We start from the raw sequence: 26,829 nt of genomic DNA on the forward strand, positions 1-26,829 counted from the left end.
TTCATCATGTTGGCCAGGATGGTCTCGATCTCTTGAGCTCATGATCCACCTGCCTTGGCCTAAAATTTTTATTTTCTAATGCTGCAGATTCAGTCAGATATTCATGGATTAGTCTAATTTATATGATTTCCTTAAAACCTCCCTCCCCCATAATGAGATAGACTCTGAACTCACAAGAGTGTGAATGACATTTTTGAGTTGACCATTCAGACTTGTGCCCCTCATGTATCTGCACACAGGTTCGGTCACATTTCTGTATCTCATTTTCTTCCTTATCCCACAGAAAATCAAATTCAGCCTGAGATTTTGTTTTGTTTTGCGATAAGTCTCTGGCTGCAGATGTTGTCATGCCCTGGGGGTGTCTGGCAGCTATATCAGTGGAGAAGTTCTCTTCTGGATGGTAACAAAGAGAAGATGTCACTGACGATGCAGGGCCATGGAAATCCGGCTGTTCTTTTTCTGCGCTATGCTGTTTGTTGGGCGGGGTAGGAGAATTCTAGTTCTGATTAGCCGTGAATGAGACTTTTCTCAGTGGGAGTCCTCCAGACACCAGGGTGTGGAGACTGACTTCATTTCTGCTGCTTAGGGAGGTCTCAGTGGCCATTGGCACAGCGTGCTTGGAAGGCAGGAGAAACTGGCAGGATCAGCAGGGCTCTGAAAATAGGGCGTCATGGGGGTTGGCACCAGGGCTGGGGCTGGTCTCCGTCAGTGCCACTGAGCAGTTATGTGACCAGCTAGGTTTCTGGTCTCCTTGACCCCTTGGAATTTCCCCATGACCTCACCTCCCCAGGGGTTATAGCCAAAAAAATGAAAATCACAGAGCTGCCTCTAGCACAGCACCATTAAAATACATGAAACGAACAGTTCCTTAACGTTCAACAGACAGGAGCAGAGAAAAGTTACCTGTTAGACCTTAAACTGCCCACTTCCTGGCTTCTTTTAGACCTTGGGCAAGTGTGATAGTTTCCATATTTATTTTTTTGCAAGTGGAAAAGCTGGAGAGAGAAGGAAGTGAGCTAATAACCAGCTTTTCAAGAGCGCTGACTTCTGCATTTCTTAGTACAGGATTTTGCCAGGCCCTTGACGTTCATTTAAAGAAAAACAAGAATTCTTTCTCCTTGAACATCTGTGCAAATCAATGGGGGTGGGAGTCTAGAGCCCAAGGAGATATGAAATAACATAGCACATTTCTGAAAGCTAGGATGAGAGACAGCAGATCCACGCTATTGTACTGCATTGGCAACAACCCAATAGCAAAGGAGACCAATGAAATGTGTCAAAAAGATGCATTCACAGTGTGGTATAATCACATTTTGAAAAATGTGCAGTAGATACGTGGGGACATACACATTCTGGTTGCTTCATAAATAAAAGTAGTTAAGGATGTCTGTCTTTGTCATGCTTTTTAGCTCCAGCATTGGATATGTACTTCAAAAAATTCACTGCATCAGTTTGGCATAGAGCTCTTTTCAAATTCAGCATTGTTTCAGTGCGTTTCAGCCTTCTACATAGCTCTCAGCCAGGAAATCTCAGGTTTAATTAGGTCATTTGTTCTTGAGAGTTCTGTCCTTGCAAAACAGGAGAGGAATTTTTATGGGCAGTTGGCACACAGAAAAAGTCAACAGGAAAATGTTCCTGTTTTCTTCAATTTTAGGTGGTACTTATGAAAATTCCTTAGGAATTTTGTATATTTCAAGATATTAATCTAAGTACAATGTGTTCAGGTTTTGATTTTCATGTGCTCTAGGTTTTTGCCTCTCTGCCTGGAGTCTTTGGAATCCTAGGGGGTTTGTGACCCTGGAGTGCAGGCCTGTGAGGCATTTTCAGGATTTCAGAAGCCCTAACCAGAAACTTGCAGTCATGGGGTGGGGGACCGGAGCTGCCTCCGTGAGTCCATGCAAGTTAATGAAAACATCAGAGCATTGTTTGGTTTTGCCATATTTTTCTCACATTGCTCATGTTGATTCAGAAGGACTTAATAACCATTACGTGTGCCTAAAGTGAACAGAAAAAAGGTCAAGTCAGTTGTTGCTTAACTGCAGCCTGGCTGATGTGTTCTTCTGACAGAAAGGATCGAGGTCGGGGTGTGATGTGGTGGGACCCGCTCCAGACAGGATAAAGTGCCGGTAACCACGGTGCTGACTTTGAGAGCCAGCTGGCCTCACACTTCAATTCCCCAGCAGTGTGCTCTGTAAGGTGGTGCAGTGCTGGTGGGGAACTGCCCTCGTCCCTGTTCTCTGCTATTTCAGCAAAAGACTGAGGGGTCGCTCCAGCGTTGTGACCTTGGAGTGTGGTGATGGGAAGGACTCAGCTCCCAGGGAATGTGTGCACTCCCTGCAGTCCTGCTTGCTTCTTTCCTTCCAACTCCAGAATGTTTGTTTCATATATTAATGTGAAAAATATACAGAGAAAAGACTGGAAGGAAACTGGCCAAAAATGCTAGCAGATTTTAACACTCTGTTAGTAAACCAAATTGCCAAATTTAGCAACGCTTAGCAGTGATCACCTTTCTGCTTAATTTTGCAAATGATCGATCATGAACCTTATTCTGTCATTTTAAAAATGGAATAAGAACTATATATCTTAGTGTATATTTGAAATGTTTTCAAAAGGTTGGTGACTCGGAGCACTTGTTGACAAGGTTCACAGGTGTAGCTGAGTCTGGTGTCTATGGGGGGGAGGTCTAAAACACACATGAATCATTGTAAAGAAACTCAAGTGAGCCTTGCGAGGAAAATCCTGGAGCCGGAGCTTAGTTTCTGCTTCAGAGTGCCCGAAAGTTTCATATTTCTTCTTTTGTGCAGATTCCAAATGTTTTTGGAAGGCTTGAAAGTGAATAAAATAGCCCTTTGACAGAACTGACAAAAAATGAAGGGACTTAGGGGGAGGGCCCAGTTAAGTCATTGTACACAAGCTTTGTGTTGTTAGCTTTGGCAAGGACAATTCTTAGAGAAAGCTCTATGTGAAATGCCAGAATAAATGGCTCACTTTTATGGAACACTTGAAATGTCTGCCTTATCGACTATCAAGTTCCATTTTCTCTGCTTGAATTATATGTATACAGCACATACTATATATCAGGCACTGTTCTAAATACTTTGCTAGTTTTCACTTCAAAACAACCCTGTGAGATAGATACTACGTATGAGGAAACTGAGGCACAGAGAGGTAAAGTAACATACCCAAGGCTCATGCAGCTGTAACTGGTAGAACTATGACTTGAATCCTGTCTCACTCCTGGGTCTGTGCCCTCACCACTTCTCTGCTTGTGACTAGAACCTGGCCATGGTGGTGGGTGGGTGGATGGGTGTGGTTCAAGGTCAAAGTGAAGTGGAAAGTTTTGCTGAAGTTCGCTCTGCGGCAGGTGCTTGGGTAGCCAACTGCTAGGTTGCTTGGTTTGATTGACTTTCCACTGACTGACTTTTTATTGAGATACCTGTTGGCCATTAAAAAACAGGAAGTATGTGAGACATGGTTTCAGCCTTCAAGGAATTCACAGCCAAAGTTGAGATGTGAGATAGGCTTTTATGAAAATTTACATAATCTGAGTCAGTTCCTTGTAAGGAACTCAGCTGTGAGGAACTCAATGCAGATCTGCTGGTGTTTGTCTTGGGAGAGGAATATGTTGCCATTTTAAGTGAGAGGATGTTAACATCAGCCAAATTAAATCAAATCAGAACTTAAGAGTGGATATTCTTCTGTCAACTCCTCCCCTCCTTGGTTCTTAACTGATATCCCTTATGTGCTCTTTTACTAACTCTTGAACCCCATCCTCTCCCATTCCTCCCAGTCTTGGTTCCGTCATTCCTCCTGTCTCAGATACCTGTTCTGTTTTAGCTTTTTTGAAAAAAAAATTTTAATTGTAGTACAAAACATAAAATTTACCCTCTTAACCATTTTTAAGTGTTCACTCGTATTAACTATATACATATTGATGTGTAACAGAGCTTTATAAGTTTTTCCTCTTGCAAAGCTCAAACTCTGTGCCCATTTTAAACAACTTGCCACTCCTGCTCCTCCTAGCCCCTGGAAACCACCATTCTACTTTCTTTTTATGTAATTTTGACAACCCTAGATACCTTATATTAGTGAAATCATACAATATATTTGTCTCTTTGTAACTAGTTTCTTTCACTTAGCACAGTGCCGTCTTCAAGGTTCATTCAAGTTGTAGCATGTGATTCTTAAAAGGATCCGTTTAAATCTTTAAAAGGATATCCTTCCTGTTCAGGCTGTCTGTATGTATGTATGATACTGTGTTTGTCCATTCATCCATCCATGGACACTTGGGTTGTTTACACCTCTTGGCTTTTGCGAGTAACACTGCAGTTAACATGGGAATGCAAATACCTCTCTGAGATCCGGATTTCAGTTCTTTTGGTTACATACCCAGGAGTGGGATTACAGGAGAGCTGTCACCTCTAATCTTACTCAACAGGCCGCTTCTCCCCAGTGTCTTGAAAGACTTGAGTCTTTCTCATCTCTTTTTTCCTAAAAAACAACAAAGTGTATTTTTAAGTGTGAGAATTATGGGAAACCTAAGCCATGGGAATTTTACCCTCATCGGGGTCTTCTGTGAAATGGGAATTTTCCCCACTTTCTGTAGCCCGAAGCTTCTGCAGTTTCGCCATCAGCTCTTTGGCCGGGTTGAAGATGCCACCAGTCGGCTGGTCACAGACGTAGCAGCGCGGGGTGGCCCGGAAATGCCCCAGCGCGCAGCTCTCGCAGAAATAATGCCTGCACTTGGTGACCACTGGGTTTTGAAAGGCCTGGCGACATATGAAACACTTGAATGGTATTTCCTCTTCCTCGCTTCCCACTTCATGGTTTTCGTCCTCGCAGATACCGTAGCGGCCCTCTTCCAGCTCCTGTTCAATTTGCCACCCGTGCTTGTAATCGGAACGGTCGTGGAGGAATTTGCAGCTGTCCCCGAAGCCGCAGAATCCGGTCTCCTTGTAGTCCTTGCAGATGTCGGGCTGGTAATCCCAGCGCACGGTGGCGCGCAGGTGCCCTGGCGCACGGATGGGGCCCTTCTTCGCCATTCTTGAGGAGGTGTTGCCCATGGACATGTCCTTGGGCTTCAGGTACCTTGGGTAGTTGTGGATTCCCCGGTAGATCTGGTCATGCTCCCGGCCCCGCAGTGCCTCCTGCACCCGCTGGCTGCGCTTGAAGATGGCCTGTGTATCACGCTCCTTCTCGGTGTCCTGCTCGAAGTCAGCGGTGGCCCCCATGTCCTCTGGCCCCACCGGCTTCGCCGAGCGGGTGGACCTGTATACCACGCCGAGGCTCTCGGGTGCTGCCTCCTCGCCCCTCAGGTCGCAGTGAGCCGCCTTCTGCCAGCCATGGAGGCCCCGGGGCCTCGGTGCCACCCGCGGGGGCCTAGCCACCACGTCACTCTCATCCCCGCTGCTGCTGCTATCTCTCCGTTCGGGGTCGCATGCCGGGCGCTTTCTGAGGCCTGCAGCCCCTTTACGTCCAGACTTTTTGAGGAGGAAAGTGCACGTCTGGTCTGCCTGGTTGGCCGTCCTTCCCGGAGAAGATGGTGCTGCCATGTTTGAGTGTCAGGCTCCAAACAGCCTTGGCGTGCGCCGCTTTTGCGTCACTTTTGCGTAACCTTTACGGCACTTTGCGTAACCTTTACGGCACTTTGCGTAACCTTTACGCCACCTTCACATCACTGCACGTCGGGCGTGGCCCCTACCGTCCTAAAAAGCGAAAGCGTGTAAAAGAAAAGCTTCTCCTAGACTGGGTGCAGTGGCTCATGCCTGTAATCCCAGCACTTTGGGAGGCAAGGCAGGCGGATCACCTGAGGTCAGCAGTTCAAGACCAGCTTGGCCAACATGCTGGAATCTTGTCTCTACTAAAAATACAAAAATTAGCTGGGCGTTGTAGCATGCGTTGGAAGTCCCAGCTACTTGGGAGGCTGAGGCAGGAGAATCGCTTTAACCTGGGAGGCAGAGGTTGCAGTGAAAGGAGATCACACCACTGTACTATAGCCTGGGTGACAGAGCGAGACCCTGCCTCTAAAAAAAAACACAACTACAATTTCCCCTGCCCTTCCTTCCCTTGACCTACCCCCCTAGCCCTCAGATGGATTCCTTGAGAGTCATCTTCACTTGCTCCTCAGCTCCCTCAGTGCACACTCATTTTTCAACAGATTCCTAAAAGACTGGGTGGAATCAGTCCAGGTCATAGAGAACCTCTCGTGCTCATCCTAAAACACAGGTGCTTGAAATCTGTATTTAAAAGCAACTCATGCGCAGTGCAGAAAACAAAAAGATACAAGTAAAAAATAAGACACCTGTAATCCCTCCCCTCAAAGATAACCACCGCCAGCAGTTTTCTTTCTGTTCTTTTCATCTAGCCTTTGTTAAAAGACTGTCATATCACACTGCACCTGTGGTTGTGTAGCTGGCTTTAATTTTGAAATAAAAGTAACATGTAAACATTTCAGAAAAAATTATCAAGCACTTATTGTAATGGAAATTAGCTGCCCCCTGCCAGTTTCTCCACACGCCAATTCCTGGTACCTAAGATAATCATTTTCCTTTTTTTTTTTTTTTTTTTAGGCAGGGTCTTGCCCTGTCGCCCAGACTGAAGTGCAGTGGCGTGATCTCGGCTCACTGCAACCTCTGCCTCCTGGGTTCCAGCAATTTTTCCTGCCTCAGCCTCCCAAGTAGCTGGGATGACAGGCATGTGCCACAACACCCAGCTAACTTCTGTGTTTTTAGTAGAGACAGGGTTTCACCATGTTGGCCAGGCTGGTCTGGAAGTCCAGACCTCAGGTGATCCACCCACCTCGGCCTCCCAAAGTGCTGGAATTACAGACATCAACCATCGCACCTACCTTCAAATATTTGTAGTCCTTTTTTTCTTGTGTTTATCTTCAAGTTGTGAAATAATTCACTTAGAGAATTTAAATGGATTTCAGTTCTTACTTAGCCGATGCATGCCATAAAATGTTATGTGCAATTTCTTTTTCAAATTTAGGTTCTATCTTCTTGCTTACTAGAATGGAAGATGAGATTTAACTCACTGGTAGTGCCTGCAAAATACTGGCTGCTGTGGGAAGAGGGAGAAGTTGTGTGGGTCTCTGTTCCTAGACACCAAGGCATCCTCAGTAGGAAGAAATGTGATGAATAAGCCTACAGTGTAAAGAACAATCCACCACGTGTCATTTTTCTCTTAGGATAGTAATTCTAGATTTTTCTTCAACTGTTAGAGCCCATCTTTCATGTTGGAAGTTTTCCTAAAATACTTGGTTATCTCCAGCTGTTTATACTTAAGAGTGAGGCGCGTAAAAGCTGGCTGGAATCCACTGGTATTGTGGGGCATGTACACTGGTGGACTCTCCCTTGTGTGATTCATTTGGAACACGTCTTTTTTCTTGGGGACCCATAGATGTTGGTGTCCATATTAGTAGGTTTTCATGCTGCTGATAAAGACGTACTTGAGCCAGGGCGGTTTACAAAAGAAAGATGTTTAATGGACTTATGTTTCCATGTGGCTGTGGAAGCCACACAGTCATGGCAGAAGGTAAAAGGCATGACTCACATAGTGGCAGACAAGAGAAGAGAATGAGAACCAAGTGAAAAGGGTTTCCTCTTATAAAACCATTAGATCTCATGAGACTTATTAACTACCAGAGAACAGTATGGGGGAAACTGCCCCCATGATTCAACTATCTCTGTTAATTGGGTCCTTCCCACAACACAAGGGAATTATGGGAGCTACAGTTCAAGATGAGATTTGGGTGGGAATACAGCCAAACCATATCAGTGTCTGTAGGTCTTTTCTGCCGGGTTCTCGAGTTTCTACAGAGACTTCTCTCATGGTTCCACTGTGGGGTGTGATCTTTGCTGCCGTAATTCTGTGATAAGAGCTGTAGAAGTGGACTGGGAAGGGAAGGCCTTATAATTTGGTGTGTAAACTTTGACTTAATCCCTCATTTTCAGTACAGCACTTTATTCCTACCTTTGGTGGGTTCTGGGCCCTTTGAGCATAGGTCCTCCCAGATTCAGCCTCCACAAAAGAGATACCTCCTGCTTCTGCCAGGCTAGGGAAAGGGTAGGTGCCTGGCTGCATGGGGTAGGATATTGTGTTACTTTTGCGTTGCTTTAAAGGAATGCCCAAGGCTAGGTAATTTATAGAGAAAAGAGGATTAACTGACTTACAGTTCCGTAGGCTGTACAAGCAGCATGGCGTTGGTATCTGCCTCTGGTGAGGGCCTCAGTAAGCTTCCAGTTGATCATAGTGGAAGGCAAAGAGGGAGCAGGCTGTGTCACATGGCAAGAGTGGGAGGGGCCATGCACTTCTAAACAACCGGACTGTGAACTCAGTGCAAGATCTCACTTATCACCCAGGGAATGGTGCTAAACCACTCATGAGGGATCCACCCCATGATCCAGTCACCTCCTACCAGGCCCCACCTCCAGCACTGGGAATCACAGTTCAACATGAGATTTGGAAGGGAACAAGTATCCAAACCATATCAGAGATTTTTCAGATTCTCAGCCAGTCTTCTTGTGTGCAGCCATATCTGTTTTCACTGGTATTTGATTCTTGCAGTTCCTGGGATTTGTCTTGAAATTGGTGTGCTGCTGCTTGTCATCTCCCTCTGCAGCCTTCAGTTTCAGCCTTCTTCCAAGTGAGTTAAGATTCTTCAGTTCACTTTCTTTCTTCTAAAATAGTACTGATGTTCTTGTTTTCTCTGCTGTCTCTCTCTTCTGGCTTGTTTTATGGGAGTCTGCCTTTGTAAAATAATGTTTATCATTTTAGTGGGATTTTGGGAGGGAATAGGGGTGAATGCCTGAGTGCAGTTGGTGTTGAATGAGGAATGTAGTGGGCTGACTTCACTTAGTATTTTCCCCTGTTCCTTAGTATTTCTCCATAATGTGCATTTTAATGCCTGCATGATGATCAATTATATGATTCTATTATGCCTTATTGTCCTGTTATTTTGTTGTTAGATTATGTGTTTCCTCATTTATATGCCTTTCCCTGTCTTTACATTTGCTTTCTTAGGTTAGATACCTAGAAACAGAATTACAGATTTTAAGCATTTTATTATTATTACTTTTTTGTGACGGAATCTTGCCGTATCACCCAGGCTGGAGTTCAGTGGTGTGACCTTGGCTCACTAAATGAGCATTTTTAAGACGTTTTTTCTTTTGAGGCAGAATTTCACTTTGTCACTTTCTAAAAGAGTTTTATTGTAGGTAATCAACCAGGCATGCATGAGTATAGCTGTTTCATTGCAGATAGCACTTCTCCTCACTGAGTTAGGCCCACAGAGGTCTACTAAGTGAATGAAAAAAATGAGATGAACCAAATGAACTTCAGTAATTCTGTCAGCTTACATGTTATGAAGTTTTGCTGTCTGAGGTCGCATCCTGGCTCTGTGACCTAGAGCAAATGACTTAACTGCCCTGGATTTTAGTTTTGTCCCTGTGAAGTGGGCAATAATAGGAATAACAATAAGTGCATAGACTTAAGTTTAGATTTTGCCTGGCAGGAATGGATGGAGAAGCGCAAAACCAAGAAAGTCAGCAATAAGATTTTTCTTTATTATTAAAAAGTGACTTGTTTGGAAAGAGGTGATACATTCACATTACAAAAAAAGTCAAACAATACAAAAAAGTACAAAGAAGAAATGAAAAAACTCACCCTAAATCTTACCATTTAGAAATAATATTGTTAACTTATTATTATTATTATTTTTTTTTTAGAGAGAGAGTGTCACTGTCACCCAGGCTGGAGTGTAGTGGCACAATCACAGCTCATTGTAACCTCAAACTCTGCGGCCAGACACCTGGCTGATTTTTGCATTTTTTGTAGAGACAGAGTCTTGCCATATTGCCCAGGCTGGTCTCAAACTCATGGGCTCTAGTGATCCACCTGCCTTGGCCTCCCAAAGTGCTGGGATTACAGGGCTGAACCACCGTGCCAGCCACAATGTTTTATTTAGAGAAGACCTGGGTAGGTACTGTGTTCCTTGAGGTCTTACACTTAAGCATAGCTGTTCCTTGCTTTTGTATTTGAAGGACAATTTGGCCGAGTACCAAAGTCTTGTGCCACACTTTCTTGCCCTCAAAATTTCTTCAGACATTGCTCCCATTCTTTTTTAGCACTGGATATTTCTGGAGGAGAAAGCTGAGGCTGGGTGAATGTTTCTTTCTTTTGCCTTTGACTAGCTTTTTCCATTGGATGTGCCCAAGGGGTTCTCTTATTCTTTTTGAAGTTTAGAGTTTTAGCAATGTTGCATGGGCATTGGCTGTTTTATGTCACTTTCCTGGTATAATGTCTGTTGCTTTAAGCCTGTCTTTGTATCAGTAAAATTTTAAGATCCTTTAATATTTTTGCATGTATTTTGAATAATGCTCACTTTTTAGGAACCATATGGTTATTTATCTCCTTTGTCTTCTAAATCTAGCATGTTTTCTTATCATTTGTGTATCTTTGTTCCTCTTGTGGTTCCTTTTAGTAATTTTGAGTGATATCCTTGTTTGCTCTCTGCTTTTGTTTATAGTTTACACTGTGTTTTATTTTTGCGGTTACGTGGTTACGTGGCTTCCATTCTGAATTTTTTTTCCAGTCCATTTATTTCTTCAGCTCTATCAGCCCATTTAAAATCTGAGATTGATGTCCGTTCTTTGGAATTTTATATCTTGTCTCTGAGCCCTTTATTTTTAGAGGAGCCACTTTATCTTTAATATTTTTGAGCCAATGGAGGACTATATTTTCAGAGCTCTTAGTCTGTTACCTTTGTTTTTCAGGCCCAGCTTCCTGGGTGTGGGACCTGTGTATCCACATAGAGGTCCGTGATGGGACCAATGCTCCGCTCTCATTGTCTTGAAATTCTTAGTAATTTCTCAACAGGCGGGTGCAGTGGCTCACACCTGTAATCCCAGCACTTTGGGAGGCTGAGGCAGGCAGATCACGAGATCAGGAGATCAAGACCATCCTGGTCAATGTGGTGAAGCCCCGTCTCTACTAAAAATAAAAAAATTAGCTGGGTATGGTGGCATGCGCCTTTAGTCCCATGTACTCGGGAGGCTGAGGCAGGAGAATTGCTTGAACCCAGGAGGTGGAGGCTGCAATGAGCCAAGATCGTGCCATTGCACTCCAGCCTGGGCGACAGAGCGAGACTGTCTCCAAAAAAAAAAAATAATAATTTGTGAACAGTAAGCACTGCATTTCATTACACAGCAGCTTCTGTTGATTATTTTTACAAATGCACATTATCATCTGCCTTTGCCTGTGTTCCTACTCTGTGCTCACTCATCTTTGAGGCTGAGCTGTTTGCCACAAAAACTGAGGTGGGTCTGTTGAGGGCTGGAAGGCAGGGGTAGGGCGTGTTGTAAGACATCTGCCCACACTCGGTGCCCCCACCGTGCTCCGAGAAATCGTGTTACTTCTTTTACCTTGAGAATAATCCTCCTTCGATTTTTGGCTTTCAGGAGGCTTGTGTGTCTCATAGCCTGTCCCCTGAGGGCCCCCGCTCTCTGAGGCTAGGCTTGGCATAGGGTGGACGTGGCAGTTGTACCTGCAGCCCCTTTCCTCACTCTCAGTTTCCTGCTAATCCAGGCCAGGTCGTAGGTATTAAAAATGACATCCACTGTTTCTCCTTCAGTTCCACCTTCGCAGCCAGATTTTAACTTTTAAAGTACTTGAGAAGGGAAAGCAGGAAAGCAATGTCACACCCAAAGAACCAGCAAGTATTTTTTTTTTTTTTTTTTGAGTCTGAGTTTCACTCTCGTTGTCCAGGCCGGAGTGCAGTGGCGTGATCTCGGCTCTCTGAAACCTCTAGCTTCTGGGTTCAAGTGATTCTCCTGCCTCAGTCGCCAGAGTACCTGGGATTACAGGTGCCTGCCACCCTGCCCGGCTAATTTTTGTATTTTTAGTAAAGATGGGGTTTCAACATGTTGGCCAGGCTGCTTTTGAACGCCTGACCTTGGGTGACCTACCCACCTCAGCCTCTACAAAGTGCTGGGATTATAAGCATGAGTCACACGCCCGGCCGCCAGCAAGCATTTTAATGTATCATTTTCAAGTTCTGTGCTAATAAGGGTGCAGGAGGTTATTTGATTATTGGAAAATTGTTCATACTAGATTAAAATTTAAAGGTGCTTTATAAAGCAGTATGTGTAGTGTGATCCACCTGTTGTTGTTTGATTTAAGGAAATATGACTCTACATCAAAAAATACCTGAAGGAAAAAAATACCAAAATGTGATTGCCTAGATTCCTAACGTCCATCCTGCTTCCGCCTGCGGTGACTATGTGTAGCAGTGGCCAACTCCTCGGCCTTTCCATTTTCTCCATGGTCCTATGCTCTAAGAATTCATGAGGGACTTGTTTTTGAAAAGATTGTTTCTAGTACTCTCTGCTTTTGTGGATTAAAATCAATTCATTCTATTGTTTTTGGCAAATACTTTAAGCTAATGAGTATTTTAAGATACATAATTTTACTGATGAGATATTTTGAATAGGGAAGAACCAGTCTCACAACCAGTTCTCTTGAAAAACAAAACAAAACTCTTAATTCATGGAGTTTGCCAGTTTCCGTGGCGTAAATCTACCATGGCCAATTGCAGGCTGCTAAGGTGACACCATTGCACACAGAATTAGGAAGAAGCGTGCAGTAGCACATTCCTGCGCAGTATTGCTACAGATACAGCAGGCAAAATAACCTCACAGTACAGATAGGTAAAAGTAAAATGTAAAATAATTAGGAAGTGATGATTTTTGAGTATTTATTACTTCTGTGAAATTTATGCTTAATAAATATTGATATAATTTATTTTAATCCATGTCTTTATTTAACAACTGGCTGGTAAAAATTCCTAAAAATTTAACAGCGGATCTCCATGAGTTGATACAAAAGCAGCATACCACTGGAAAGAGCGCTTGAATTTTTAAAAAGGACTTAACAGGGCAAGTCAAGAAAGTGAAGCATGCAGGCACTGGAACTGGTATGGTGAAGCTCCCTACGGTTAGTGCAGGGGCCGTTTTGCCCTAGATCTTTATATTGAGGGGCTTGCTTTCTGTGTGAGGTTCCACATGATCAGAACTCTCGTGGAAGACTTGGAAGATAATCAAGTGCTCTGCTCTGTAGTACGTAAAGTTTTTTTTTTTTTTTTTTTTGAGACGGAGTTTCACTCTTGTTACCCAGGCTGGAGTGCAATGGCGTGATCTCGGCTCACCGCAACCTCTGCCTCTTGGGTTCAAGCAATTCTCCTGCCTCAACCGCCTGAGTAGCTGGGATTACAGGCACGCGCCACCATGCCCAGCTAATGTTTTTTTGTATTTTTAGTAGAGACGGGGTTTCACCATGTTGACCAGGATGGTCTCGATCTCTTGACCTCGTGATCCACCCGCCTTGGCCTCCCGTAGTGCTGGGATTACAGGCTTGAGCCACCACGCCCGGCAGAGGAGGGTACCTTTCTTGATACCATTCCTGGGAATCTGGGAATCAGCATAGGTTCCTTTAGAACCCTTTTAATACATCCTAGGTGATTTTGATTCTGACAATTACTCAGTCATCCTTTTCTTTGCCTTGGTGGTAAACTATGTATAAATTTTACTGTCTTTTTTTTTTTTTTGAGACGGAGTCTCCCTCTGTTGCCCAGGCTGTAGTGCAATGGTGCGATCTCAGCTCACTACAACCTCCGCCTCCCAGGCTCAAGCAGTTCTCCTGCCTCAGCCTCCCAAGTAGCTGGGATTACAGATGTGTGCCACCACGCCCGGCTAATTTTTGTATTTTTAGTAGAGATGGGGTTTCTCCATGTTGATTAGGCTGGTCTCAAACTCCTGACTTCAGGTGAACCCTCGGCCTCCGAAAGTGCTGAGATTACAGGCGTGAGCCACTACACCCGGCCACGTTTACAGTTTTAATCATTTTCAAGTGTGCAGCGAGTGGTACTCTGTGTGCTCACATTACAGTGCAACCATCACCGCCATCCATCTCCAGGACTTTTTCATCTTTTTCCTCTCTCCCCTGCCCCTGGTAACTCTCTTCTGCTTTCTGTCTCTGAACTTCACTATTCTGGATATCTCATAGAAGCATCACACAGTATTCATCCTTTTGTGACTGGCCAATTTCACTTAGCATAATCTCTTCATGGTTCATCCATGTTGTAGCATGTGTTAGAATTTCCTTCCTTTTAAAGGCTGCGTAATAATCCGTTGTATGTCTGTCCTACGTTTTGTTTATCCGTTTGTTGCTTCTACATTTTGGCTATTGTGAATAAAGATGTTATAACGGCTGGGTGTGGTGGCTGATGCCTGTAATCCCAGCACTTGGGGAGGTCGTGGTGGGTGGATCAGTTGAGATTAGGAGTTCGAGATCAGCCCGGCCAACATGGTGAAACTCCATCTCTACTAAAAACACAAAAATTAGCTGGGTGCAGTTGTGTGTGCCTGTAATCCCAGCTACTCAGGAGGCCAACGCATGAGAATCGCTTGAACCTGGGAGGCAGATGTTACAGTGAGCCGAGATTGTGCCGCTTCACTCCAGCCTGGGAGATAGAGTGAGATTCTGTCTCAAAAAAATAAAATGCTGTGAACATGCATATACACATATGTCTGTTCAAATTTCTCCTTCCGTTTCTTTTGCGTATATACCCAAAAGTGGACTTGCTGGATCCTATGGCAGTTCTATGTTTAATTTTTGGGGGAATTGCCATACCATTTTCTACAGCTCATTCATTATTTTTTGACCTGCAAACAAATATATCTTTCAAAAATGATTGCATTGCCTTGATTGCATCCCATCCCTTGTGGGTAGTATGTCTTTCTGTGAGCTGCTTCTTTGGTGATGGTGTTCTTTCAGCATACCATATTTGAATGTTGACACCATAATGTGATAGCCCAATTAAGAGCAGAGATACTGTCAGATAAGGCATTGTGTGATAAGTGCAGAAGAGAAACACAAATTTTTTTTTTAAATTTAGACAGAGTCCCCACTCTGTTGCCAGACAGAAGTGCAGTGGTGCGATCTCGGCTCACTGCAACCTCCACTTCTTGGGTTCAGGTGATTCTCCTGCCTCAGCCTCCCGAGTAGCTGGGACTACTCTGATTTCACCTTGTGTTGGCTAGGATGATCTTGATCTCTTGACCTTGTAATCTGCCCGCCTTGGCCTCCCAAAATGCTGGGATTACAGGTGTGAGCCACTGCGCCTGGCCAATGCTTTGAGTTCTCAAATAGAGGGCAACAGGAAAAGTTTCATGGCATTTGAGATCATTTTTTGATAAAGGAACAGAATGTTGGCAGGTGGGGATGTAGGGAAGGAGGATCGAGGCAGTAGTAAGGAAGGGGGCTCTGTGTCCTGCGGAGAAATAGAGAAAGTCTTGGAAGGTAAGTTTATGTAACCTTACAGTGCCTTGAGTGCAACTTATTCAACTTTGTAAGAAATGGAGAGCTGTGGAAGCCTCTCAGCAGGAGAGCAGCGTGGTTATAGCTGAGTGGAAATCACGTTAATCCGGAAGTTGCTGGATTACCATATGGAGCTGGAGACTGGCTGCTGAAACCATGTGGCTGTTGAAATAATCTAGTAGAGAGGGCTGTTGGGGACATCCAAGGCTTACCACATGGGCCCAGGCTCCTTTCTCTCATGGACACTGATTGACTTCACATGTGGTAAGGACTGTCTGGCTTCTGGACCCAGCATGTTTCTGAGGTTGCAACTCCAGGTTGGTGGCAAGCCGATAAGGCTCAGGGAGGCTCGCCAGCTCCGCAGGTGTCAGGTGGCCATCGGCTGCCAGCCTCCCAGGCCGCAGGGCAGGAGGCTGTGTTTCCTCCGCTACCTGTCTTATGATATGGAGCCACTTCTCATGATGTCCTCAGTGAATGGCCTGGGCTGGGTGGCCTGACGGGTGCTGGCCTGTGGGAACATACTCATTAACAAGGGGTAAGATCCAGGTATACCTGGTGGCCAAGAACGGGAACTCATGCCCCCTGGCAGGGTTGTAAGTAGATCAGGCAGCTGGGGCAAGTTTCTTAAGGCTGTGGTCAGAAACGAGTACTTAAAAAAAGTTTTGTATTTTGTCATCATAAAACAGTACAGGAAAAGCACTTAAAATATGCTTAAGGCCTTTAATTTTTAATGCATTCTTAAATAAATGTTCTTTGTCTGCCTAAATTACCATGGACACTGTTTCAGGCCAAGTTCACAGAAGAGATTTTTTTTCATTTTCGTGCCATGCTTTGGTCATTGTAACAGGCCGACAGCAGCTTTTGAGGATGAGAGAATCATTTAAGACTTTGTTAAGAAAGCTGGTATTATAATGAGCAGAACAGAAAGGGATTTGAGTACATGATAAATTTGTTAACCAGATTATGTAAATTGTAGGAATAGAAATTCCCTAAGCAATCCAATATGTATTCAAATTAAATACGTATTCAATAGGGAGAATGTTTACTTATTATTGCCATGCATATTATAGAAACTTCTCAAGTCAGACATCATTGAATTTTCAATTTAAAAACTAGTTTGAGGCATAATGTAATAAATCTGTCATGCATTTTTATTTTCAGTTCCCCAGGAAAGACTTCAGATGTAGATAGTACATTATTACAATTTCAGGGGCAACAGTTGAGATTTGTGATTTCTATTAACAAAAGCCTTTTGGGTTGGCTATTCTTCTTGAAAAACTTAATTAAAAATTAATTTATACTGCTTGTTTAAAAAATGTTTACCTTTTTCTTGCAAGTTTTTTCTCTTCAGATTATACTGTGTTTCCTTTAAAAAAAAGTCTGTATTTTTTTTTAATTGCATTTTAGGTTTTGGGGTACATGTGAAGAACATGCAAGATTGTTGCATAGGTACACACATGGCAGTGCGATTTGCTGCCTTCCTCCCCTTCACCTATATCTGGCATTTCTCCGCATGCTCTCTCTCCCCAACTCCCCACCCCTCGCTGTCCCTCCCCTATTTCCTCCCAAGGAAATGTCTGTATTTAGTGACCAAAGTTTGCCCTTGTCTTCGGCTCTTGGTCTGTTGTCACTGTCCTTCCCTCTCATCCCTGCCCCTCTGCTTCTCTTGACCCTGTCTGTAATGGCTTTATACTAAGTTTTCTCTTTTTGAGCTGCTGATCTGTTGAAAAATTATAATGGTGGTGGGATTAAAGAGATCCCCACTTCTTTGTCATTTCTTGTTAAAAACAAGTTGTTTTTCTTTTTTTTGGCATCAATATAACGACTACCTTTTACAGCGAACTCTATTCCTGCGTTATACCTCCACACCACCAGGGTAAATGGTGAAACTCTGAAAACTTCCCTTTTTCTCAGGCTGTTGTTTCTAGAGATGCGTTCATTGTAAATCAGTGTTTGAAGAAACTCCTACCTCAAAGTCTTTAACTCTGTATGTGTTTATTTTGTAACTCTCCCCATCTCCCAAACTTATGAGAAGCAAAATCAAGGTTGTCTGATAGGAAATTTGCACGGTCTGTTTTCTTCCCAGCAGGGAAATAGGTAATAAGCATCATATGACATTTCTTTTTATTTACTTATTCATTTATATTTATTTATCATTATTTCTAGAGACAGGGTCTCGCTCTGTTACCAGGGCTGGAATGCAGCGGCACGATCATAGCTCACTGCAGTCTCAGCTCCTGGCCTCCAGCCATCCTCCCACCTCAGCATCCTGAGAAGCTAGGACTGTAAGTGCATGCCACCATGCCCAGCCTTTTAAGTTTTTTTTTTTGTTTGTTTTTTGGTTTTGGAGAGACAGGGTCTTGCTAGGTTGCCAAGGCTGATCTTGAACTTCTGGCCTCAAGTGATCCTTCCCGCTTGGCTTTCCAAAGTGCTTGGATTATAGGCATGAGCCAACATGCCCAGCCTCATATGATATTTCAAATAGATTGGTTCCATGATTTTCTTTTTAAAAATAAAAACAGTGGTGGGGCGCGGTGGCTCACACTTGTAATCCCAGCACTTCGGGAGGCTGAGGCAGGCGCATCACGGGGTCAGGAGTTTGAGACCAGCCTGGTCAACATGATGAAACCCGCCTCTACTAAAGATACAAAAATTAGCCTGGCCTGGTGACGGGTGCCTGTAATGCCAGCTACTCGGGAGGCTGAGGCAGAATTGCTTGAACCCGGGAGGTGGAGGTTGCATTGCGGTGAGCCCAGATCAGCACTCCAACCTGGGAGACTCCATCTCAAAAAAAAAAAAAGTGACATAGGTAGTTCTTGACTTCAGAATACCAATTACAAGCGCTCTGGACGTATGGCCACTGCTTCTTATCACCTCCCCTGCTCCTGCTCCTGGCTCCATGCCCACCCATGCCCAGTCCTTCCTAAAAGCAGAGTTGACACGCATAACGGCCGGGACCTTCTCTCTCCCACTGGACACTGCTGGAGGCATTAAGGGAACTCCCAGGCATGTCCCAGCTGTCGTGGTGACCTCTGATGCTGCTAGGTTCCTCACAGCAGTGCCTGTTTTTCCTCTTTCCAGGGGCTTCAACCTGTAGAACCCTTGACCCTACTAACCTTTGAGAAAATGCCTGTGTTCTCAACATCAAAGAGCAACCTTAGAAGTCCCTGACTGGATGAAATGAGCACTGGGGACGTTGAACTGGGCTCTAGAATGTACTTTTCCATAGAAATGAAACTAACTAGCTGATAGGTCTTGTTCATATAGTTAAGCTTCATTGTGGTGAAATGGCCTTTCCAGGGTTGACTTGAGAACTCTTTCACCATGCAATAGTGGAAAATGCTTTGGGGTATGAAGTATTCATCAATATGAGTGTACATATTTGGAATATAAACCTGTTCATAATCTATAGACTACCAAGGTGAATTTTATCCCAATTGTGAAAGCATTCTGGGAGACTATGCTTCTTCATTTTATTTTCATTATTTATTTTTTCCCTTCCTGTAATATAGCAATAAGACCAACCTCGTAGTTAAATAAATCGGGCCAGGTCCAGTGGCTCATGCCTGTAATCCCAGCACTTTGGGAGGCCGAGGCAGGCAGATCACCTGAGGCTAGGAGTTTGAGACCAATCTGACCAACGTGGAGAATGCCCGTCATTACTAAAAATATGAAAATTAGCCAGGCATCATGGCGCATGCCTGTAATCCTAGCTACGTGTGAGGCTGAGGCAGGAGAATCACTTGAACCCAAGAGGTGGAGGTTGCAGTGAGCCAAGTTCACGCCACTGCACTCCAGCCTGGGCGCCAGGGCAAGACTCTGAAATGAATGAATGAATGAGAAAAATGACTTGTAGTCCTGAAATCCCAACAAGTCAGATTCTTTGCATCTGACATCCAGACCTTGTCTACGTATTCCTACTCATTGTGCAGAAGCAATTTTTTCTTTAAAAAAAAAAACCCAAAAACTTTAACATCATAACAAATTGAGTCCTCTGCGTTTCACAGTCTTCGTGTTTGTGATTTTTGAGTGTGTACTGTTCTAGGCAGCAGATGGGCTACAGTTTGGTTAACCTTTCTTTGGGTGTCTTGAGTTGGCATTAATGTACATAACACTATAAAGAACGACTTTGTGTTGATGGCTTTTATTATTCCTTGGGATGATTTCCCAAAGCTAAAGTCCCATAAATGACAAATTACAGATATTTATGGTATTGGTCCACATTGATTTCTGTGTCTGTTGAATCACATTGCCGTCAACTCTGGCAATATAACATTGACTGTTACTTGTTTTTTTTTTTTTTTTTTTTTTTTTGAGACGGAGTCTTGCTCTGTCTCCCAGACTGGAGTGCAGTGATGCGATTTCGGCTTACGGCAGCCTTCACCTCCCAGGATCAAGGGATTCTCCTGCCTCAGACCCTGAGTAGCTGGGATTATAGGTGTCCACCACCACGCCTGGCCAATTTTTTGTATTTTTAGTAGAGACCAGGGTTTTACCATGTTGGCCAGGCTGGTCTTGAACTCCTGACCTCAGGTGATCCACCCGCCATAACCTCCCAAAGTGTTGAGATTACAAGTGTGAGCTCGTTATTCAACTTTCAAAAAGATTTTCTCCAGAAAAATTTATTTGGCCATTTTAAGGGGAAAAAAAAAAAATCACTGATTATACACAGGTGTTTTAAATTGATGAGAAAAGTAAGGAAGCCAGAGAAGTTTGCCTTTACAAGTAATAAAAAAAGAACACGGTTCATCCAATTTTGAGTTGTTTTATCAAGTGAAATAGATTTAATGAGACGTCTGTGACTCACCTAAGCTACAAGTTGCATACACGCCACACATGCACACCCCAGCAGGGTGTGCCAGCAACCATTCACAAGTAAGATGCCATGCTGCCTACCCTTGTCTTCCAGTAATTACGGCTGCCGATTACCAGACTACCAGACTCTTCTTACATATGTTTATTTCCCCTCATAGAAGCAGCCAGCCGACTTCTTTATTTAGAGCAACCTGTCAGAGTGAGTGGGATCATAGTCTGCAATGAGATGTCTTGTGCAGCGCGATGGTGTATTCCTGTCAAATTTCCTTCTGGCATTTCTTGATGTTAGTGTTTTCTCATCCAAAAATATGGCATGCATGTCATTAAAACTGCTTCATAATCAAAGATTCTGGTAAGTTTCTGGAGACGTTCTTTAATTATTCAAAACTCTTTGGGCACATTCTTCAAGTAGCAACCCACTTTGATGTACCTCCATCCAGCCCCAGCTCCTGTCTCATTTACAACCATGTCATGCTGTGTCTTCCAAATGTCTGGTGGAAATCCAGCTGTGGAATGGCTCTAACAGTCTCCTGACCTCCCAGCCTGGACATCTGTCAAAGGCAGAAAGGAGATGATTGTGGCCTGATTTAGTTTTAATGAAGCCATCTTAGCTTCTGGTGATCCTGGCTTCCTTTCCCGAGTGCTTTTATTTATAACAATCCATTTGGACAGTAGTCTTTTAGCAGTATATTTTAATTTCTTGAACTACACAAAAATTAATGGATTCTTTAGTTTCATTGCCTGCTTATTTTCTAGATGGATTTTCTTTTGCTTTTTTCATGCTTTATAATACATTCTAAATGGATTTTTGTATTGCTGGAAATTTGTATATGAATAATTTTATTATACATCATTTTGTTAAAATTTTCTTTCCATAGAATACGTTTCACATTATATTCCTAGTGTTCCATTATTGAAACACTAAGCATGTGGAAGTTATTGATATCCTACTGCTCAAGGTCATCACCAAGGTCTGATTTTACAATTCAAAAAATTGCAACCTCAGGCATAAATGAGTTAGTGATTCCCACAGTGGGAAAATAACAGTTTATTACTTAGAGTTTTATTTTTGTGGACAGATTATTTTAGAGCAAATAAAACATATTTGAGAATTAAGTCTCAGTTTAGAGTCTGTAATATTTTGGTACATCTACAAGGGGGACCTCGTCCTTAAATGGAACTTCTCTATATTCAGAAGCTCTCCAGGCCTTTCTTCATAGGATTTAGAAATTTATAATGTGAGAGATCAGCATCTCCTAATTTTAAAGTGTTCCCAGTGTATGTAACCATCGGTAGCTGGTATCTACTGAACAGAGAGGAAGTTTTCAAAATTAAACACTGTCTGATTTTCTGCAGTTTTTATTCAGAATGTGCTTGGCCTTCCCGGCCCCTTCTCAGTTTCCTTGTTTTTCACAGATGCTCCAAGTAAAGCTTTCTTCTCCAGGTACCTGCACCATAGGGTCATTCTGTAGAATCACAAACCAGCGCTTCAAGACTGGCACTTCTTATTATGTAAAAGCACTTTGTGGGAAAGCGAAATGCTTTGAGTTTTGTATTTCCCAACAGTTACAGAAATAGAAATACTGTGCTTTGATGTTTTCATTTCAGACGGTAGCCTGTCCTTTTGGCTGGAAAGTGATCTGGAATTTAGTCCTCAATTCCACTTCACTGTTTCTTTTCCCTTGTGTGATGTGCACCAAAGGATACTCCTGGATCTGCCTGTTTGAACCAAGCTGTTGTGATTTCCATGGGAACCGAGTATTTGCTGTGGGGAATATATGGATTCCCCTGGGCTGGTTTTTGTTTTGTTTTTGCCCGCTTGTGTCCACTCTGTGTGTGTCTCAGTATTACTGGAAGCTTGGCAGTCGTAACCTACATTTATTTAAGGGCAGTGAGTTTGCCTGTGCCCGAGTGTGTTTAGTTCTAACCCCGACTTCAGGTGGGGCACCCAGAGCATTGTCACAGCGCAGGGAAGGGAGGGCAGTGGGCGCCGTGGTGCCTTTCTTTTCTGGGTGCCCAGTGTACTCTCTGATCTGCTGGGTCAATAGAGTGTTTGCCATAAATCCTTGCTAACAGAAGGGAGAAGGGTTTTAAGACACTTAAAATGTTCATAATTTAGGCCCATAAAAAGACTACTGGCCAGGCATGGTGAGTCACACCTGTAAGCCCAGCACTTTGGGAAGCCAAGACAGGAGGATCCCTGCCCCAGAAGTTCGAGACCAGCCTGGGCAACATAGTGAGACTCTCTCTACAAAAAATTTAAAAAATTCGCAGGACGTGATGGTACCAGCTACTCAGGAGGCTGAGATGAGAGGATTGCTTGAGCCTGGGAGGTGGAGGCTACAGTGAGCCATGATCATTTCACTGCACTCCACCTTGGGTGACAGAGCAAGACACTGTCTCCAAAAAGACAGTACCCCCACCTCTTTATAGTTCTAGTAATAATGACAGTTCACATTTTGATGATTTGATAGGCTTCCCCCTTAGGCATCCCCAGTAGCTTAGTGATTTGCCTGGCAGCTTGATTGGCACTTTTGTGCTCAAAAGGTGAGAGGTTTGGGGAGACGTTGTGATTGCATCTAAAATGATTGAGTCATAAAGTTGCTGGATGGTAGAGAGGGTGATGGCTTTAGAAATCATCATGTACCAGATGGCCCTTGGCATGGGAGTTGAGACCAAGCACTCTGGCACCAGCCTGTCTGCATCTGGTCCTGTGCCTGCCACTTACGAGCTGGGTGACTGTGGGCAAGTTAATCTCTTTTGCCTCAGTTGCTTCATCTGTAAAAAGGTGTCAGGGTAGTGTCCGCCCAATGGCGGTTGTAAGGATTAAATGAGCTAGAATTTATAAAGCTCTCAGAACAGTTCCTACCATCGAGAAGGTGCTGCATAAGTGTTGGTTAAATTAAAATAATAATACTGGTTTTTTTTTTTCACATTCTATGAATGAGAAACCTAAAATCCATGAAAGAGGAAGTTAATATTACAGTGCACTCAAAATGTCAAAAGTTAGGATTAGAACCAGGCCTCTCTGGCTAGTGATTTTTCTCTTTGTCATGCTGTAGAATGACTCCAGTCTGGTGGTCAAATCTGACAGCACATAAATACTTTTCCCTCCCTTTCAGCAATCCACAGCAACAATGTGCTGTTGATCGTCATTCGTTTCTTTAGTAGACATTGTTTAATTAAATGCCTTATCAACAAGGCTGACATTTAAACTTTCTCATTTTCCCAGAAGGGATTTCACTATTTTATTACATACTTTTTTTCCTTGACATTTCACTATTGTCCTTAATCATTAATTCTAGGTGAAGTAATCCAGGACAGGGTAACCTTTACACATCTGTTTTATATTATAGTATCATTTGGCTTATAATAATATTGCATAGTTTATTTCTTGAAGAATATTGAAATGGTTAGAAAATTTTATCATCTGCTTTTTTAATGGCTTAATAGAAATTGCTTTTCTTTTCCCACCTTGAAGAAAACCCTGTGATTTCTAATTTACTGAATTTGGTAAACTTTAGGAAATGCCTGCCTTTCTCATAAAGTTGTATAAGATGATGATGTTGGCTGGGCGCGGTGGCTGACGCCTGCAATCCCAGCACTTTGGGAGGCCGAGGCAGGTGGATCATCTGAGGTCAGAAGTTTGAGCCCGGCCTGACCAACATGGAGAAACCTCGTCTCTACTAAAAATACAAAATTAGCTGGGCATGGTGATGCATGCCTGCAATCCCAGCTACTAGGGAGGCTGAAGCAAGAGACTTAGTTGAACCCGGGAGATGGAGGTTGCACTGAGCCAAGATTGCGCCATTGCACTCCAGCCTGGGCAATGAGCGAAACTTTGTCTCAAAAAAAAAAAAAAGCCGGGCGCGGTGGCTCAAGCCTGTAATCCCAGCACTTTAGGAGGCCGAGGCGGGTGGATCACGAGGTCAAGAGATCGAGACCATCCTGGTCAACGTGGTGAAACCCCGTCTCTACTAAAAATACAAAAAATTAGCTGGGCATGGTGGTGCGTGGCTGTAATCCCAGCTACTCAGGAGGCTGAGGCAGGAGAATTGCCTGAACCCGGGAGGCAGAGGTTGCGGTGAGCCGAGATCACGCCATTGCACTCCAGCCTGGGTAACATGAGTGAAACTCCGTCTCAAAAAAAAAAAAAAAAAAAAAAAAGATGTTACTCACTCCAGAATAGATGTCAGTAGATGATGGAACAGGATGCAGGACATGCTGAAATTTTGGCATCTGTTTCTTTTTTCTTTTCTTTTTTCTTTTTTTGAGACACAGTCTTGCTTTGTCGCCAGGCGCCAGGCTGGAGTGCAGTGGTGCGATCTTTGCTCACTGCAACCTCCACCTCCTGGGTTCAAGCAATTCTGCCTCAGCCTCCTGAGTAGCTGGGACTACAGGCATGTGCCAGCATGCCCGGCTAATTTTTGTATTTTTTAGTAGAGACAGGGTTCCACCATGTTAGCCAGGATGGTCTCGATCTGTTGACCTTGTGATCTGCTGTCCTCGGCCTCCCAAAGTGCTGGGATTACAGGCGTGAGCCACTGTGCCCGGCTGACATTTATTTTTTAAGCATCATTTTTAGAGTGTCTGAAACTTCAGTGGAAAATGGTAGAGGGTAGGAGAACTTTTTACTCAAAATTTACTTGTTAAATAGAGGCTGTTGGGAATGTGCTGACTTGATTTGGAAACAAACTTAATTCTTTACCGTTTATTAAAGAAAATACTCATTGGTGTTTTTTTCTTTTGTATAGCTTTCCAGATACATTTTTAGTTATTAAGTCCTGTAATTTTCTCCTGAACCAAAGGAGGCAAGTTATCTCTCTGATAAGGACGTCAGCGATCAGCTGAATTACCTGCCAGAGGCTAGATAGGGCCTGACTGAGCCAGAAACTGACTGCACAGTGTCTGCCAGTGAGCCCCAGGACCTTGCTTCTCATTTCCTACCTCACGTTGATCCTGCTGTATTTGTAGAGATAACATCTACTTGTTCCCATTTCTGTACCTGAAAAGCATCTAACATAGCCAAAAACTGGAAGTAACCATAATGTTTTTCTGTAGGGGAATGGGTAAACTGTGGTATATCCGTACAATGGAATATTATTCAGCAATACAAAGAAATGAGCTAGCAAGCTACAAAACTCATGGAGACCAGGCTCATACCTATAATCCCAGTACTTTGGGAGGCTGAGGTGGGAGGATCCCTTGAGCCCAGGAGTTCAAGACCAGCTTAGGCAGCATAGCAAGACACCCCTCTCTAGAAGCAATTTAAAAACTTAGCAATGGCTGGGCTTGGTGGACCATACCTGTAATCTCGGCACTTTGGAAGGCTGAGGAGGGCGGATCACGAGGTCAACAGATCGAGATCAGCCTGGCCAACACAGAGAAACCCTTTCTCTACTAAAAGTAGAAAAAATTAGCTGGGCATGGTGGCGTATGCCTGTAATCCCAGGTACCAAGGCAGCCGAGGCATGAGAATTGTTTGAACCTGGGAGTCAGAGATTATAGTGAGCTGAGATTGCACCACTGCACTTCAACTTGGGCGACAGAGTCAGACTCCATCTTAACTCTCCCCTCTACGTTTCCCCCTCCATTCTCCCCTTCCCCCCCACAAATTTAGCCAGGTGTTGTGGTGTGCACCTATCCCAGCTACTCAGGAGTCTGAGGCTGGAGGATTGCTTGAGCCCAGGAACTCCAGGCAGCTGTGAGCCATGATTTTACCACTGCAGTTCAGTACGGGTGACAGCGGAAACCCTGTCTCTAAAAAAGACAAAACGAAAAACACTGTAGTGGCTTATTCTGATCCGTCAGATGAATGTCCTACTCCTTGGCCTACTGTTTCAGGCAGACCAAAGCTGCCACTCACCTGTGTATTTCATTTTTTTGAACTCCCAACCTCAGCCTGCCTTGGCCTCCAAAGTGCTTGGCTTACAGGTGTGAGCCACCACGCCCTTTCATTTTCTTTTCACTGTTTTCACACTTATATTAGTCAGATCCATCATTGGCATGCCTTTTGGTATGTGGTGAATGCTTAGTAAATACCACTGGCTGCACAAAAGTGCATCCTGCCCACACCATGCCACCTGCCATCACTGCTACTTAGGAACCTTTTTTCAGGGACTAGTTGATGTCCCAGTTCCTCAGTGAGGCCGCATCCTTATATCTGAGGCTTTTTTTGTTTTTTTTTTTTTTTTTTGAGACGGAGTCTTGCTCTGTTGCCCAGGCTAGACTGCAGTGGTGCAATCTTGGCTTCAGGTGATTCCCCTGCCTCAGTCTCCCGAGTAGCTTGGATTACAGACACCCATCACCATGTTCGGCTAATGTTTGTGTTTTTAGTAGAGATGGGGTTTCACCATCTTGGCCAGGCTGGTCTTGAACTCCTGAACTCATGATCCACCCACCTTGGCCTCCCAAAGTGCTGGGATTACAGGCGTGAGCCACCGCTCCTGGCCTCTGAGGCTTTTCAAATTCATTTATTACCTATTATCAGAAGTAAACAAGTTGCCTTCAACAATCATCTCTGAGTTACCTCTTCTCTTGCCTGATAGGTTATGCATCCCATGAAGACAAAACCATATTGTGCCACATTATTACTTTGTGTTCTATACAGCGTGAAATGTAGTTGCTGAAACATAATAG

General features: G+C 43.8%; 2 protein-coding genes across 7 annotated transcripts in view; one reads left to right on the forward strand and one right to left on the reverse strand.

Annotated features, from left to right (window-relative positions):
* The window catches only part of FARP1 (FERM, ARH/RhoGEF and pleckstrin domain protein 1), a 319,198-nt gene that overhangs the window by 31,147 nt on the left and 261,222 nt on the right, over nt 1-26,829 (forward strand). The gene's annotated exons all lie outside the window — the stretch shown is intronic.
* On the reverse strand, nt 4,490-5,765 carry RNF113B (ring finger protein 113B). The gene has a single exon (XM_032277531.1). The coding sequence runs from the start codon at nt 5,550-5,552 to the stop codon at nt 4,539-4,541; it is 1,014 nt and encodes a 337-aa protein (XP_032133422.1). The 5' UTR covers nt 5,553-5,765; the 3' UTR covers nt 4,490-4,538.

The sequence above is a fragment of the Sapajus apella genome, unplaced genomic scaffold, assembly GCF_009761245.1.
Source record: "Sapajus apella isolate SASKATOON/1434 unplaced genomic scaffold, GSC_monkey_1.0 scaffold9, whole genome shotgun sequence".
NCBI lineage: Eukaryota > Metazoa > Chordata > Mammalia > Primates > Cebidae > Sapajus > Sapajus apella.

Coding starts and splice junctions, on each gene's coding strand:
- RNF113B (XM_032277531.1), bottom strand. CDS start 5,552: ATGGCAGCACCATCTTCTCCGGGAAGGACGGCCAACCAGGCAGACCAG.